Source organism: Meriones unguiculatus, chromosome 14 (genome assembly GCF_030254825.1).
Source record: "Meriones unguiculatus strain TT.TT164.6M chromosome 14, Bangor_MerUng_6.1, whole genome shotgun sequence".
Classification (NCBI taxonomy): Eukaryota; Metazoa; Chordata; class Mammalia; order Rodentia; family Muridae; genus Meriones; species Meriones unguiculatus.
Genome location: NC_083361.1, coordinates 47785009 through 47803691, shown reverse-complemented (window position 1 = coordinate 47803691; position 18683 = coordinate 47785009). Strand labels below are relative to the sequence as shown.

Sequence of the window (18683 nt, the reverse complement as noted above, 5' to 3'; positions counted from 1 at the left end):
AAACAATAAAGACCAGCCTCAAGTTTAAGTAGTTAAGGGCTGACTCAATTGATTAGATCTTAGGTTCTAAGCCCAAATATGACATTCATTTCTACAAGTAAGAATCTCTCTAAATTCCATTTTCCTACAACACTAAGAAGTTTGGTGAATTTCATTCTTTTAAATTATATTACGCTAAGCCATTATGATACCAGCTACTTCATTTCTCATTCTGATTCTGAAAAATCACTTTGAAGATAAAGTGAGAAGGATTCCATTCATTTTTATTAGAATAATTTTAGTAAAAATTGTATTAAGAACAATTTAATGATTCAACAACAATATTAAATATACCTAGAACAGCAGAGAAAACCCCATTATTAAAGCACTGTATGACAACTAATAAAAATCAAGTTTACGTTGCAATAGGTATTTATTTTAAGAGTAATTATGAAAGCTGAGTTAGACAATTCTTCTAGACACCCTAATAAAGGGGGCTAGTGACTTTGAGAGAAAATTGGGCAGCAATTCAAACAACCTTTTCTTTGCATTTTTTTCATCACCTGTGTGTGCCAGCTCCTGTTTTGTTTTCTTTGTTTTTAGCTTTTCTTCCCAGTTCTACATCTTAGCCATTCCTATTAGTCTCCAGGTTAACTACAGAAAATTCTAGAACTTACTCCATTTAATCAGGTCCCATAACACCAGCAACCCATATTTTAGTTACACTGACTTCATTATCCATTTTAAATACTGGCAATATTCTAAACATGTAAATAAAAATAGCCAAAATCATATGTAAACTGTACTAACCACCATCACCAAAACATTGGTTTAGAGCACAAATGTATCAAAATATCTAAACTGTAGACCTGTTGGCTTCATATCAGAATTCCTAATCTGAATCCTTAAAAGGCAAGACCCTAACTTTTATTGTTGTTTTAGTAGTGTTCTTATTTTTGGGCAATTCTCCCCTTTAAACTGTGAAGTGAGTCTAAGCATCTCATAGCTGACAATACTGTCTCTTCCTTGATACATTTGATCTTTACTTCTTTATAAAACAACCTTTAAATTTTATATACGTTACATCTTTCAAAATGCTTTGTTTAAGAAAAAGAGGAAAAAGAGAACATCTGTAATTTATTTACTGTGTAGTAGAGGGACATGTGTGCCACAGAACAAACATGAAGGCCACAGATAAACTTTGGGGGTCAGAACTTTAGTACCATATTTGTTTTGGGGATCAAACTCAGCCATCAAGCCTGGTGGCAAATGACTGTACCCACTAAACATCTCATTAGCATAAGGTTTTTCCCCCTCCTTTTACCTATTATTTTTTTAAAGAATTGTTAAAACTTTCACATTAGGATTGTTATTCAAATAGAACCTAGTTCTCATTAATATTTATTTCTGCATTATTTTCTAAGCAAAAAAAAACCAAAAAACAAAAAAACAAAAACAAAAAACCAAAAGCAATTAAAGCAAAACTCAGAAGAAATATTGCAGTTATTTTTTTTTTTGGAAGAATAAAATTGGGTTTTTAAAACTTAGTACTTTATACTTGTAAGTTTTTTTTTAATAGTACCTTATACTTATGCACCGACTATTCTCTTATCAAAAAGAGATTAAAGTACCAGAAAGACACACATGGCATATACTCACTTGTAAGTGGATATTAGACATATAATATAGGATAAACATACTAAAATCTGTATACCTAAAGAAGCTAAGCAAGAAGGAGGACCCTGGGTAAGATGCTCAATCCTCATTCAGAAAGGCAAATAGGACGGACACTAAAAGAGGGAGAAAATGGGGAACAGGACTGGAGCCTACCACAGAAGGCCTTTGAAAGACTCTACTCAGCAAGATATCAAAGCAGATGTTGAGACTCATAGCCAAACTTTGAGCAGAGTGCAGGGAATCTCATGAAAGAAGGGGAAGATAGAAAGACCTGGAGGGGACAGGAACTGCACAGGAGAGCAACAGAAACAAACAAAAAACTGGGCACTGGAGTCTTTTCTGAGACTGATACTCCAACATAGAACCATGCATAGAGATAATCTAGAATCCCTACACAGATATAGCCCATGGCAGTTCAGGTTCCAACTGGGTTCCCTAGTAAGGGGGAAGAGTGGCTGTCTCTGACATGAACTCAGCGTCTGGCTCTTTGATCACCTCCCCCTGAGTGTGTGTGTGGGGGGGGGAGAGGGTAGCCTTACCAGGCCACAGAAGAAGACAATGCAGCCAGTCCTGATGAGACCTGATAGGCTAGGGTCAGAGTGTGGGGAGGATGACCTGCCCTATCAGTGGACTTGGGGAGGGGCATGGTAAGAGATGAGGGTGAGAGCATGGGATTGTGAGGGGACAAGAAAGGGTACTACAGCTGGGATACAAAGTGAATAATCTGTAATTTATAAAATAAATAAATAAATAAATAAATGGATAAATAAATAAATTTTTGAGAAAAGAAAAAAAAGAGTTGTTAGACTGATTTGAATTTAATGAAGCATGAAATCAATGGACACATTTTGCTTAAAATAAATGGCCAGGAGTGCTTGTACACATATAATTTTAGCACTCAAGCAGGGATGCAGAAACAAAAGGATCACAAATGCAAGGCTAGTCTAGGCTATATAAACATTCTATATCAAATAAAAGTCCTAATTACTAATTCTAATTTACTGACCTTCTGTCTACTATTAATGTGCACAAAAAACACATATGTAATCTTTTTTAGGCTTCATTTGTAGACTAAGGAGAAACTTATTATCTCCTACTTAGCTCTTAAGTCTAAGGTACTGTAGCTTTTATTATTTATTAATTAATGTTGAATTGATTACAAAAGTTCTAATTCCTCCTTCTCTATACAACCTTACTATGCAGTTCAAAATGACTGGGCCATAACAAAGTAAAATTGAAAGAAATTTTATGTCAAGCTATTTTATATAAGAAAGACCAAGGTTTAAAAAATAAAAGGGATTTGTCTAGAATAAGACATGGAAAGAAAGAGTAGAGCATACTCTATCAGCTCATCAATAAGAACCTTTCTAAATACTGCTTGCTCTAAACCTCCAACTTTCTGTTATTCATCTAATGTGACAATATAATTACTATTTTCTGGGTGCCATTAATTTGATCTCTAAGTCCTGTGTCTATGCTTATATTTCTAACACTTTCACACTGGTACGTTGAAAGTGGAAGGAAAATTGGGGGGGGGGATGTTATAAAGGGTTTAGAAAGAAGAAAAGAGGAGGATATAAAAAAAAGGGAGCAAAATAAGAAAAGAAATAAAAGCTGGGTAGAACCCCTAAGAATCAAAAATTCTCTCTGTAATTTTACTACTTATTAATGAGACAGACACACAGACTTGTGAAAGTAAGCTTTTGTAAACTGGTAATAGTCAAGTACAGATATATAATGAATTATTATAACATGTCAAAGCATATAACTAGTTGACATAACCAAGCAGTATTTACTAGGAAGAATGTTAGCATAATTATAAGGCTAAATATAATTTAAATTTCAATAATTCTTTAGAAAATAAAGAAGAGGCTAATTTTCTCCCAAGAGATAATTTAAAAAAATTACAAACGATATCTAAATTTTTACTAGCTCTTAGTATCACTTTGTTAAGGAAAAAAAAAAAAAGAGGAAAGGAAAAACACGAAGAAATCAGTTAAGAAAGGTGAATAATTTTTATTAAATGTGAATTTAGTTGTCTTATGAGTTTTCATATTTAGACAAATCCATCATAAGAAAACAAAACATTTTCAACTGAATATTACTTGTTAGTTTATGGGTTATTATTATTAGTTAGTATATAAAGGTGATACTTCAATTTTAACTGGTACTAAATTTTACATCAAGTTCACTGATAAAAAACTAGCTTTGATAGGAATAATTAATACTAAGGAATACCCTGATTTTGTTACATATAATTCTGTTAAAATGACTGGCAATTTGCAAACCAATTATCTGGTTTAACTGACAGGGACTCTGCAATTCTTTTCATCTGTGGAAGAAAGGAACAGACAAGAATCAACATCATTTGAAAATAATTAGGGAGTTCAAAGTTCCTTCTTTTCCAGTTAAATCTTCTAGATATTAATTGCTATTGCTCACATTAATCCCCAATTCCCCAAAATACCTACTTTTCCAGAATTCTCTAGACTTACAGTATTAAAATTAAAAAAAATTCCTATAGTGTCATACAAGACAGTCAACGTCTGAGAACTCCAAACTACCAACAACATAGACTAACCCTCTACTGCTATCATATATATCATCAAGTTAATAATACAACTCCACATAATACAATTCCACATAATGGAATTTGGTAGGCAGCTCTTGTATTTCTACAATAAAGATTTATTATTTCTCCCAATTGCACCTACGTGCATTCTTAGCACTGGTTATCACATTTCCATTTGACATGTGTTCCAATCTTCCAGTCTCTGAAAACAAGTCTTTTCTTCTGAACGGAAACACTTGGAGCTGGCTTTTAAAATTTAGAAAATAGATTTCTCTTTTTGCTTTGTGTATGTGTGTGCACACACATGAGATGTATATGTTAAAAGGGGAAAATGCATATGTGGAGGTCAAAGCACATCAAGTAACAGTCCTTGTCTTCTACCTGCTGAGACAGGGTCTACTTGTTTGCCACTTTATATACTAGGTTATAATCCCAAGCTTCTGAGGATTCTTCCCATCTCCATCTCGCTTTAGGAGATATTACAAATGGTTCTACTACTTTCTGTTTTACATGTGTTTAGGGAATCCAAGCTTAGGTCCTCATGTTTTCATAACAAATGCTTTACCCACTGAGTCATCTCCCCAGCACTACAAAACCAACTCTGGTTCAAAAAGAGAAAACTCATTAGATTAGACAACAAGTAAAACAAATACTTTTGGTGAGTACCAGCAAAAGTGTATTGATATAAGTCAGAAATACCAACATGTTCCTATCTTTTTTTCCAAAATCACAGATAAAATAAATACACTGAAATATGTCATTTTGTAGCTTTTAGTTTAATTCTGATTTTAAATAATAGTCAAACTTACCCGGACCAGTGCATCATCTATGATATGGTCACGTCTGACTTTGAGTCTCAAATAGGGATTCAACTGCTGTCCTTGAACTAGGCTGTAGAGAACAGTAATTCTTCGTTCACTGTACATGCGAATTCTATTGTCATAATATAATCCCAAATTCTTTGTGACAGCATTCAATATAAAGGGACATGTCATAAAAGAGAATTTGTTCTCTGTTTCAACTTTGAAAAAAGTATAATCTTTATCCATTTCTAGAACATCATTCAGTGGTTCATTAATGAATTCTTCAAAGGAGATAAGTGGTTTTCGACAATCTAGAGTTTTAACACCAAGTTCAGTTTCTAGTGGATCCACTCGAGGACCTTTCTTATTTCTTCTTTCATCTCCCAAAAGATCCTGAAGTGTCAACTCGCTGGACTCGGGTATGGGCTCTTCATCATCTTCCTCATTATGATTTGTGTCCACTTCCCCTCCCACCACATTTGCATAGTAAACCATTTTCAAACACTTTGAAGCAGCAACAATGGAATCATCATCATTCACTAGATTTCGGCTATTAAATTCATTGCTTATGACTTTGTAAGTAATAAGTTGCTGAAATGTTTCCATCATTCTTCGAATCTGGTCTGCACTGTATTTAGACCAAAGTCTAATCAGTTTTCCTTGAGCTTCAAGGGGTAGCTTACACATAGCTTTGCAAAATAATGGCAATGCCATTTCCAGATATTCAGGACTGTGGAGATTATTATTCTCCATTACAATAATGAACAAATTGAGATAATTAGGATCTCGGGCATACACACTATGATAGGTCAAGTCACATTCCACGTTAGGTGACAGATATACAAGTGCATTGAGAATGGCAGTTTCTAGGTTTTCATTAGCGAGCAACCTGGTGTAGACCCTTCTAATAGCATCAATATCCACAGTCACTTCATCAGGACCTAATTTTGGTACATTGTTGTCTCCTTGTGAGCTATCACCCATCCTTGAAGAAGACGCTTCCGAGTCTTCTTCCATAGCAGCAGCAGCAGCAGCAGCTGCAGCTGCAGCTGCAGCAGCAGCAGTAGCAGCAGCAGCAGCAGCAGCAGCAGCAGCAGAACATGCAGCTTTTTCCTTTTCATCTTCATCCTTGTCTTCATCCTTTTCTTGAAGAGATTTCAATTCCTCCTTAGTGTGTTGTTTGACTTTCCGAAAGCTCTGAACCAACGCCTCAGCACTAGAAAAAATTCTTCCAATTACGCGAATTAAAGGAGAGTAATCCCCACTCTGTCCACATAATTCAAGAATTTCATATACTATCTCTTCAGTTAGGTAATTCACATCTAGAAAATGGAAAGAAAAAGAACATTTATTGTAATATGTTTGTTCTGTCATAAGTTACAGTGAAAAAGTAAACTAAACAATCTGAACTTAAGTGAGAATTTTTTAAAAACATAACTAATTTAACTATCAACACACTATACTTACAAATTCCTTTTTCATTCAATTACTAACAATCTCACCCTTTCTTCAGCATTCATTCAACAACATTATAGTATGTGATGATAATTAAGACTTCCTTTGTAACAAAGACATGAATTAGAATTAACATTATAAATATAAACAAATATTTGTCATTTCATCATTATACTTTATTACAACCTAGATAAAGAACTACTACACTAATATCCTGAAAGCATTTTCCTTTGCATTTTTTCAAAAAACTAAGGAGGCAAGGTTTTATAGCAAGAGTTCCTATGACCCATCATTTGCAAGCAACTCTTTTTCTACTTCAGAATATATTAAAACCAAACAAATGCATGTTATGTATTCCCCATTTCTTCCAGAGTTTCCATTTTGTGACTGAGAAGACATTGCTACTCATGTAAACTCCGAAGTTAAAACTACTGCTATTGCCACTATTAGCTGACTTAGGTTCTAATAACATTTAACAGAGAAACTGGAAATTATTTAGAGGCAATTAAAAACAAACAGAATGTAGAAGCTACCAAACCTTACATTTATTTTCTCCCAAGCACAGAATTGGGATAATAAACTTCCTAGCTTCTCTCACCTTCCGGGTAAATGTTAGTTTCAACAAAAGTTGAAATGTTACTTTTCACCATTTCAGTTTAACAAAAGACATTTCATCTTACTAGAAAAGGCATTTTTATATACAATTTTTTTTAGAAATTAAATTTAAACAATACTGAAACCAAATTTATTCACTTTTGTGAGTAAGTTTGAATAAGGAGTAGCATATTTTTGAATAAGGAGTAGCATATTATAATCACTAAATAATTAAGGGAGGATAATTTTACAGTCACAATGAAAATTCATCCCATGTTGACAACGTATCATTATTATGATATCTACATATTATTCCAGGTACCTAATCAATGTAAGAGACAATGCAGAATTCAGGTTATCACTGATGGACTGGTTTCCAAAAGTTAAACCATGAAGCACTAAACTTTATGCTCTACAAACCTAATCTATGTACTGTTCCAGAGTATTAACACTTGTTTGTTTTATAATCTTGAATATTTCCTTTAAAAAAAAAAGTAATACTTATTTGTTAGAGATGAAGGGATAGCAGGCATGTGGAGGTAAGAGAATAATCTAAAGAAGTTGGTCCCAGGCATCAAACTCAGGTCATGAGGCTTGGTAGTAGGCACATGTACCTAGCTGAGCCAGCATGTTAACCCAAGCTGTATTTCTTCAGTTTGTTAAAAATAAGTAACTATGAAAACACTAACATGCAGCCTATTTCTCATTATTCTAAATGAAAAATATTATATTCTTTGACCATTCTAGTCTATTTAATTTCTCTAAAACACAAATAAAACACAGAATATCCATAACAAATGAACAGCCTGTTTGGAGATGTACCACCAAATTACAAGATTATTTAGAAAGTACTTGCTCTATGTACTGAACAATATAAAAACATTCTGCCTAAATGTTCTAGCTCCACACACCTTTTGTTTGCAATGTTTTTTCAGCACACATTCAGCAAATGTTTCTGATATTCTAGAAATACAACTAAAACGTACCAATACTTGTCCCAAGTAGTATTCTGCTTAAAAATGCTTAATTGTCTATCAGTCATCTGCCTGCCTGCCTCTCTCGTCTGTCTTTTGCTCTCTCTCTCTCTCTGTTTGTGTGTGTGTGTGTGTGTGTGTGTGTGTGTGTGTATGTATGTGTGTGTGTAAAAAGCACCACATCAGAAATAAAAAGTTACAGTCTGGGTATCAATAAATAGTAAGTGTAGAAACACTTTTTAAGATTCACCTGAGCATTCTAATATATATAGTCTTAAAAATTGTTTTTTTGAGACAGTGTCTCACATCTCACATCGTGTAAACAGACTGGCCTAAAATTCAAGATGCCCCTTCCTTCAGACTACAATGCCACTAGACTGAGCTCAAAAATATTGTTAAAACATGATATTTAATACTCTTAAAGTACAAAAGTTTCATGCCAGAATTTGTGACACACAAACTGATACAGACATCTAATTATATTGAACAAATATAACTATCAAAATGAGAACAGTATTTGATTAAGCATATAGAATTCCTAATTAAAAATATTAAAGAAAATAAGTAATGGCAATAAAAATTGGAGTGATCTATAAAACAAAAACCTGTGAAAAAGAACAAATGAATGAAAAAAAACATGACCAATGCATCCATTATATACCAGATTTTCCAATTACTACTTACATTCAACCATGGTGGCATAGTAATACTTCACTTACTGTTAACTCTGTGATGCCCACTTTGTAGCAGAAACAGGTACAATGGAGACAACACAGCTTCCACATTCAACATATTGATAGCAATCACCTACTTATTTACAATTTACATGATCAAACTCATGAAACAGGACTGGCTACATATATTTTGAGTAGCAAAGTTGTATAAAATTATACATTTTTTCAGATTTCTCTATAAGTCTATTGTGGAAGTAACTACATAAAACTGTAACATAATTTTAATTCACTAATTCATTTAAATATATTTCAAGTGATAGTGGGGCTAAGCCCTGGCAATCTGAAAAATTCAATTATCTTATTGTTAATACAAATGACTTCCATTATGAGAAAGAAAGACTAAATAACCATGAGAGAAAGTGGATTTAACAATTTTCAAAATAAGAGGACTTAGACCCCTGTTCACATGTGACCGATTGGCAGCTCAGTCTCCATGTGGATCTCTGAGTAAAGGGAGCAGGGGCTGCCTCTATCATGAACTCAGTTGACTGCCCTTTGATCACTCACTCCTGATGATGCAACCTTGCCAGGCCACCGAGGGAGATGATCCAGTTAGTCCTGATGAGACTTAACAAGCCATGGGCAGATGGCAGAGAACTTCCCCTTTCAGTGGACTAGGGGAAGAGGATCGGGGGAAGAGGGAGGGTGGGACAGGGTGGAGTTGAGGCAGGGGGCTTCAATCAGGAATATAATGAATAAATTTACTGGATAATATATTTCATAAATTTTATGACCTAATAAGCTATTAGCTAAAACCGAAATCATTGTAAGTTGAGTTCAACTCATTAACATATCATATGCTCCTTATATCTGACAAGTAGCTAATCAATATAATGTAATAAAGTAACTAATTCAGTTAGTAACTGTTTCAAAAAAGTAATCAATTCAGTAAGTAACCGTCCTTTATCACACCTTAACAAAAGAATGGCTTCTACTGTACTGTGATGTCTTTTAGGTCCCCAAAGGAAAAGCACAAAAGCCACACATTTACATATCTGATCTAGCTTTCAGTTAACCATTTTCAACTAAAAATACAATCTCTTACCTTTAAAATCTTCTCTAGAGTCTTTTCCTTCCTTCTTGTTCATTTTTATCTCTGAGTTGTTAGGTGCACCTTTTGAGTTCTCAAGATAAGCTGAGCTTGCTCCTTTCTTGGAGGGATGAGGATCACAGAGTTTTGCATTAATTTTATAAAGCTCAAGGGCCTTAATAGCTGCTGCATTGTTATCCATACGAAGGAAAGTTGGGCAGGAAGCACAAAACTCATTCGTGCAGGCCTCATTTCCACAGCCCTCAGTTAACTGGTGGTAGTAGCGCTCTATTAGATGCTTTGCAGCTGCTCGCTTCCTGTACCAGACATTCGAACAATAAGCACAGTGATTAGTATAGCTCAAAAATAAAGCCCGACAGATAAGGCAAAAGTTAGCTAAGCAATGAAGCAATAAACTAAATATTTATATGTAGAAACTGGAAATTCACTATTTAATCGCCCCCACCAAGTGTTAACTAGTGAAATACTTTCAAAAGTAAAATAGTACTTTCTAAAATACTATGATAAAATATGCCATCTTATAAAAATTTCCTTTCAATAAGGTATGCCTTTCTTTGGTTTAATAAAGATAAACTTAATCTGATGGTTTATGACTCTTAAACTGTTTAGCATAACAGAAACAAAAACCATAAAAATCTTGGGTGCATTATCACTGTGTTGAATCTCCATGCCAGTTTTCCTTTTCACTACATATAAAATTACAAATTCATTCTAATAACTCTCAAATACTTGATTTTTCAGTTAACACAAAATTTCTTTCTAGAGTGTAAGAGTTTTTTTTTTCAATTAACAATCATGAGATTTAAAAGTACTTCACAAATAAACCTAAATAACATAATACACTAAGAGAAAGCAGCACCAAGGCATACATCCTTAGCCCATACTTGTAACTAACCCTGTTCATTAAATCCTTGTCCTAGGAAGACAAACATTTTAATTTCCATTATGGCAAACTCATATGGATCTTACTTCATCAACTTTATGCATGAAAATTAACGTTCAGTTATCATTTTCAGGCAGAAAATAAAATTTAAGGAATGACTATGTTACCAACCAAAAAGTTGTTCTCATAATCTAACTTTATACTTTGATTCTAAAATTATCCCAATTTAAGTAGAATTGTATACTTGGTCCACAGTAATATAAATCAAAAGTATCCTTTTGGATCTTACATTACAAGCACGGAAACTGCAAGTAGGAAGGATGTACCTAATTTCATTCTTAAAGCTTCATGCCATTATTTTGCTAATGTATAAAACTATGTGAGCAATGGCACTAGAGGTGAACAAGTAATAAGTCTTAGAACTATGGCTCCAAACAACACAAGTAGACGACAAAGAATGGTATGTCAAATACTGCTAACTCCTTCAGGTGCTTACATTCAGAAAACATTCCATGTACATTTACCGCACATGGCATGCATACAGAATGACCCACAGGCCATCGAGTTTGATCCCTGGATCCCACTTGGAAAAGGAGGAAATCAATTACTACAACTTGTCCTCTGACCTCTACCCACACACCATAGCATATGCCCAGTCACATACATCCACAGAAAATAAGTAAAAGTAATAAAGTCTAAATGTATTGTATAAGTTAGAAATCATACTTATCAGAAAAAGTGGTCAATTAACAAAAACATACTTCCCAGTATCTAGGGAAACCTAGTAAAAGTGATTTGTTTCAATAAACTGACAGCACTCATCATATGAAATAGTTACCAATACCCGTCCTGCTAAATCTCTAAGAAAGGCCAGTGACCAAGTTATAGATGTAGGATGAACCTGTTTGTTTCAAAACATTAAATATTTTCTAAATGATATGACTGGGTTAATTCTCAAATGCGTTTTTTCTATAAGTATGTACTTAAATAATAAAAATTACTAAGTATCAGTAGGAAAGATCAGTTTCACAATCCCATCTACATGACTTGAATGGGCCCAAAGTTTATTTATATATCCATGATTTTTAAGTATTAATTTTGAATTTCAAATTACTTTTCTCAAGAGAACTAAGTTTTGTGTGAAAGTAAGCCCAAAAAACCCTCACTGTATATATAAAATGCTTCTCTACGTGATAAAGATTTGGAAGGAAAATTTAGAAAATTCAAGAGTGATCTCCCTAATTTTCTAGGCCTCATTTTACTATCCTGAGTCCTTTAACTTGCCTAGCACTCTCTGAATGCCCAGTAATAAACTCAGAACATTGCCAGGTATTCTGATTATCATGTGAAATCTGACCTTGAATATTATCTTTAGTCTTCCTCCAGTAAAAGAGAAAAGAAAGTGAAAAAGTCAAATCTTACTTTAATTGAAATCTTACACCTATAACCATTAAAGGAGTCAGGAAGAAATTCCAGCTTCATAATCCAATTTATTTCCAATCACTGTTTTACAGATAATAATTTCAGAACAATTACTTCTTAACAGCAGTAAGTTCTAAGAACTTTTAGGAGAGAAAAAAGTCACACAAGTAATATATAATTAGAGCATAAAACCTTCCAAAAAAATGCCAATCTGAAATTCACAATCATGTGAAGTACCTGGACACAGTATAGAAATTTCCTGAATAAATGACCTCACTGTTTTAAGTAAGTTAATATAGCTCTAGTTTATTGAAAACGGATGTGCTAGGCACTTTCTCGGCAGGCTAAGTATAGAAGTCTGAAACTGCAGCAGTCAGAATTTCAGTTTTGACACCAGATTGTTCAGGTTCACATACAGGTTCTGTAACTGAATTAACTAATTAGGCCTTCTGTGTCTCAGCCTCCGCCTGCTTAGGATGATCTTTATATTTCAGAATTCTGATGATTTAAGAATCACAAGTGCTTAGACTATTTTGCTAGATTTCGGAAGAGGTAGGAGGAGAAATAAGAGGTGAAGACCAAAATTCATTGTATCATGCACAAAATCCTTAAATAATTAACGAATTATTATATTTTCCTAAAAAGAAAAAATATTACCTGCTACATACTGGCTCTACTGGTATCGGATACTACTGCAATTGTTATAATTGCTTTCATTTGCACAAGTATATGACTTGTTTTGCTAGATTTCGGAAAAGTAGAAGGAGAAATCGAAGGTGAAGATAATCAAAATTCATTGTATCATGTACAATATTCTTAAATAATTAATGGAATATTTTATTTTCTTAAAACAAAAAAAAAATACCTATTACATACTAGACCCTATTGATAAGTACTGGCAGATACTACTGCAACTGTTGTAATTACTATCGTTTACAGAAGTATATGACTTGACCAAGAGAATTCCCGTTCCACTAAAGCTCAGAGGAATGACACAAGAAGCCATCATTTGATAAAAGATTAAAATTCAGGGTTAATTCCAAAATTTGAACTTCTAGTATTTTTAAAGGGGGAAGGGGTTGCAGAGTAACTACTTGAAACTGACCTGCTTCTCTAAACCCACTTACAAACACCATTAATAACAGTAATAATTAAGTAAAAAGGGGTCATAATAAAAAAATCTAAGAACTGGCAGAGTCAAACATATTAAGTAGTATTCTTTTCTCCTTATTACTAATGACACCTTAAATTACCTGAATGCCAAATTCAGGGCATATAAAAGACATACAGATTCATTCAGGTCATGTAAAAGGCTTCTAAACTTGGAAATACACATATTAATAAATTTCCTGTCCAATGTTAATCTTTACATAGCAGAAGTCACTAAATTATAGCTCATCTGACTGATACTGCAGCCAAGGACCACTCATGGAAATGGCCTGGAAACCCTGCACAGAGGTAGCCCAGGGCAATTCAGTATCCAAGTGGGTTCCATAGTAAGTGGGGACAGGAATTGTCTTTGATAGGAACTGACTGGCCTGCTCTTTGATCACCTCCCCCTGAGGGGGTTGGGGGGGAGCAGCCTTAGGAAGCAGCCATTCCTGATGAGACCTGATAGACTGGGATCAGAGAGAAGAGGAGGAGGACTTCCCTTATCAGTGGACTGGGTCACAGGTGCAGAAGAGGGGGAAAGGTGAGATTGGGAGGGGAGGCGGGAGGGAGCTACAGGGGGAATACAAAGTGAATAAACTGTAATTAATAAAAATAAATTATAGCTCATTTGTCAAATGTTGACATCCACCCCTTTTTTCAACAGTTCAAGCTTAAAATATTTTGCATTCTTGTATCATTGGAAAAAAATGCTTTGCTTCTTGTGTAAAAAATTGAATAAAAATTTAATTTCTATGTACATAATTTCTAATATAACAGTAAATTTTAAGTATTTATGTTTTCTCTATGGCTTCTATCACTTGGACCTAGCCAAAATAAAATGACTGTCAACTTACAATCAATTCCTTGTGCACACCAGTGAAACTTTTCATCTAACCACCTAGCCTCCTTACTTTTTCTCTTTCTCTCAGTAAAGGAATGTAATAAATTTCTATACTCCCAAGTATTAATTTAAAAAAGGGTGAGTAGGGGAGGAAAAAATGACATAGAAAGAAAAGAGGAAAGTGAAGAAGTCAGGAAATGAAAGTCTTTTGCCTGGCATTCATAACCAAAACTCTGCAAAGACAAGAACTGATGATTACATTTAGCTTCTTCATATTCATTTCACTGACTTTTCTTGCAAATCAAAGTTGTGTAGCTTGGTGTTCTAGTGGGACAAGTCATGGGAGTGAGGGTTATCTTTGACTCTTTTTCCAGGTTTTGAGATCCTTCTCCTCCTACAGGTTTGCCTCATCTAGCCTTGAAATGAGGGTATGTGCCTACTTTTATTGTAACTTGTTATGTCCTGTTTGGCTAATATTCATGGGAGGCATCATCTTTTCTGAAGAGAAACAGAGGAGTGGAGTATATCTAAGGGAGATATAAAACAAGGCAGTTTTCATTTAAAAATATAAATCAACACTAAAAAAGCTTTTATTCATTTTTATTGTCTCCATGACCATGCGTCAGCTGTAAAAATAAAACTGTAGAATTAGAATTCAACATAAAATTATTCATCTTTAAAGTGAAGAAGCTGCTAGTGATGTTTTTCTTTTTAGCTGCCCTATTTCACAGTTAGAAGAAAAGTAAGTAAACTTTTAAAATTTAGAAATTGAATAAAAGATTTGGAAGCATGGAGGGGTAGATGCATACAACCAATAATATTGTCTAAACAGATGAAACTTTCAAAGAATATCATTTTCAAAAATAGTTTCTTATCCAAAAGTATGGATTATAACCTCAGCTTTTCTTGTCTTCATCTGTAAACAGAGGGTAAAATTGGCTGTTTGCCAGGAATACTAGTTTTAGAACTTCTACATTTCTCAAGAATTCTGAAAATGGAAAACTGTTCCGTGTTAGTGTAGAAGGAGAATACCACTGCCATACAAATATTAAGAACCCAATAGTCATTTAACCTGTAGCTTATTCCCTTGCCAGTCTTCATTACTGCTTAAAAATAAAATTTTAAAACTAGATTTTGCCCAATTCAGTTTTCAAGTAGAACATCTATTTACTATGGCCATAATTACAAAAACATAACTTATTATATATAAACATTTATTATACTATTTTGTACATCTAAGAATTAAGAGCTAAATAAAGTAACAAATTACTTGCAATATTGTTTCTGTAATATAGTCCTGAAGTTGCCAATAATACAGTTTAAGATTTTATTTTAATTGTTGCATAATCACATTACCCACCCTATTCTTACAGGTGATTGATATTTGTGATTTAAATTAAAAAAAAATGTCAATGAGGGAAGGCTAGAACAACCTTTAAAAGCTTAAATTCCAAAGTCATCAAAACAAACGTCTAAAAAATAAAAAATAAAAAACAATCAAAATGTATTTTTTTTAATTTTCATTTTGTTTGTGTGCCATGTTTTCTTTCATTCAGCTATTGATAGACATTTGAGACTGGTTTTATTCCTAGTTATTATGGATAGTGTGGTTAAAATGCAGTTATTCAAGTATCTCTCAAAATTCTAACATTTAAAAAATTAACAATAATTTCCAAACTTACAAAAATGGAACAAAATATTTTCAAAAACATTTACTTTTAGAGGTCAGAATTTCTCAGATACCAAAATCAGATGAGTTTACTCAAAGAAAATAAAACAACAGGCCAGGAATCTGTAGCACAATACTATAATCCCAGCACACAAGAGGCTGAGTCACAAAAAAGTATGAGTTCAAGGTCACCCTAGGCTATAGAGATCTTGTCTAGGAAAAAGAGGGGGTTAAAAAAAAAAGATAGACACTACAGGCTAATGATTTACTAGAGAAATATAAATGTAAACAATAAACTAAAGAACAATCTTAACAATACATTTAAAAGTCATAAATCTACACATGCTATTTGATGGGGAAAATTTTTCAGTATAAAAAATTTCATAAATGGTATTAACAGAATAAGAATAAAAAAGAAGACAATCTAAACTTGAGGCTAGAGATTTGGATTAGTGGTTAAAAAGCACTAGCTGCTCTCCAGAGAACCTGAGTTCAGTTTCCAGCATGGATGTCAGTCAGGTGGTTCGAAAAACTGCTTTTTACTCAAGTTTCATAGTATTCAATGCATTTTTCTAGGCCTCACACAGGCACCCACATATTTATAGCATACACACATATACATTCACATTTAAATACAGTGAAAACCAATGAATAAAACACATTAGACAAAGCAGAACACACACCCATGTTAAAAACACATTAAAGGAAATCATGTAAAATAGGCTTTCAGACTCCATTTTGAGAACATGAATAACGAGATGTCTCAGTAGTTAAAACCACCAATTGCTCTTCCAGAGGATACAGGTTTGATTCTCAAAGCCAAATAACTGGCACAGAATCATTTAACTCACAAGCGAATCTAACATACTCTTCTAGCCTCAGTGGGTACCAGGCATGCTGCATGTGGTACTGACATACATGCAGGCAAGACATATATACATAAGATAAAAAGACCTACTCTCACCACCTGTAAATGAAGCCATACAGTGTCTAGACATAGCTTTCAGATAAGAAAATGATGAAGGAACATTTAGGCTACTGACATGTGATAAAGTGAATGGAAAGAGGGTAACAAAAGATAAATTCAATTCCTACGAGAGGAAGAATATTGGAAATCACAAAACAGGTACTGCAACAGCCGAGAAACAGAGAAAGACTATGTAGCAAAAAGGAAAACTCAGCAAGGGATTCTAGCAAAATAAAGTTGTGGTGATAAAGGATAGCCCATACACAAGGTAAACCAGATGAGACTGATTAAAAAGACAATATAGTCTTGATCACCGGACAAACAATAATCCTCATAAAGCTTAATTCAACTGGGAGGCTCTAATATACTACTAAGTCAGCACTGGAGAAGGGAAAATCCAGTTTGTAACTCTGCATTCTGGAAAACTACTGTCAGGTGTCATGAAAGGGACCTACATCTGTTTGAGAATAAACTACTCTGAGGGCCGAAAACCACAGAACAATCACAGGTAAGGCTGGTTGGGGAAGTCTTGCAATATAAATACAGTCCTTGAGTGGGACAGCTGAGCAAGGTAGATCTGGAGTAGAAAACTGAACAAAAAAAATTTGAGAAACTGAAGCCAAGTAGAAAAGGTTTGAAGGGCATTTACACATGGAATACTACTCAGCAATTAAAAACAAGGAAATCATGAAATTTGTAGGGAAATGGTGGGATCTAGAAAAGATCATCCTGAGTGAGGTATCCCTGAAGCAAAAAGACACACAAGGTATATACTCACTTAAAAGTGGATACCAGACATATAATACAGGATAAACCTACACAAATCTGTATACCTAAAGAAACCAAGCAAGAAGGATGGGTAGGATAATCAATCCTCAATCAGAAAGACCAACAGAATGGACATCAGAAGAAGGAGAAAACAGGGAGCAGGACAGGAGCCTACCACAGAGGGACTCTGAAAGACTCTACCCATCAGTGTATCAAAGCAGATGCTGAGATGCATAACCAAACTTTAAGCAGAGTGCAGGGAATCTTCTGAAAGAAGGGAGAGTTAGTAAGACCTGGAGAGGACAGGGCTCTACAAGGAGAGCAACAGAACCAAAATATCTGGGTTCAGGGGTATTTTCTGAGACTGATACTCCAACTAAGGACCATTCATGGATATTACCTAGAACTCCTCAGCTGTAACACAAGGGAGCTCAGTATCCAAGTGAGTTCCTTAGTAATGGGAACTGGGACTTTCTCTGACATGAACTCTGGCTCTTTGACCACCTCCCCCTGAGGGGAACAGCCTTGCCAGGCCACAGAGGAAGACAATGCAGCCAGTCCTGATGAGACCTAATAAGCTAGGATCAGATGGAAGGGGAGGAGGACCTCCCCTATTAGTGGACTTGGAGAGGGCTTTGAGAAAAGAGGGATAGAGGCTGGGATTGGGAGGGAATAAGAGAGGGGCTATAGCTAGGATACAATGTGAATAAAGTTAATTAATATAAAAAATTAAAAAAAATTAGGTAGAAAAAAAAAACTGGGAAGTCCTTGAAGAAAATTAAAAAGGAAAAAAAAAAAAAATCCCTAAGCCATACAGACAAGTGCAGTCAGCAGAGGCACTTGTATTCAAAAACACTGACAACCTAAAGGCAAAGACAGTTAGACAGTTTCCTAAGATATCTACTACCCTTTGAGTGGATCCAAATCAGCACCAGCCTGAATAACAGGAAATGGGAAATAACCTGAAATACAGACTAGAATATTAAGGGATAAAGAGAAATTACTCAACATATGTTCTTTTCCACTTGTTATAGTTTTAGACTTTATGTTTTCTTTTTCTTTTGGTCTCTTTTGACTAACCTTTGCTACAATTTTGTTTATTTTTAAAAGAGCATTGTGTTCTCTTATTATTCTATTTATTT

General features: G+C 34.3%; 1 protein-coding gene and 1 long non-coding RNA gene across 9 annotated transcripts in view; one reads left to right on the top strand and one right to left on the bottom strand.

Moving 5' to 3' along the window:
* LOC132647205 (uncharacterized) overlaps positions 1 to 18683 on the top strand; it is a 220862-nt gene that overhangs the window by 59540 nt on the left and 142639 nt on the right. The gene's annotated exons all lie outside the window — the stretch shown is intronic.
* Positions 1 to 18683, bottom strand: part of Ube3a (ubiquitin protein ligase E3A) — an 88620-nt gene that overhangs the window by 26184 nt on the left and 43753 nt on the right. For all 8 annotated transcript variants that reach the window (XM_060367251.1, XM_060367250.1, XM_060367244.1 and 5 more), the window contains 2 exons: positions 9834 to 10135; positions 5038 to 6353 (listed from right to left, as the gene is read on the bottom strand). In XM_060367251.1, the coding sequence (XP_060223234.1) occupies positions 5038 to 6353; positions 9834 to 10020 (1503 nt within the window). In that variant the 5' untranslated portion in view covers positions 10021 to 10135. The remainder of the gene's footprint in view (positions 1 to 5037; positions 6354 to 9833; positions 10136 to 18683) is intronic.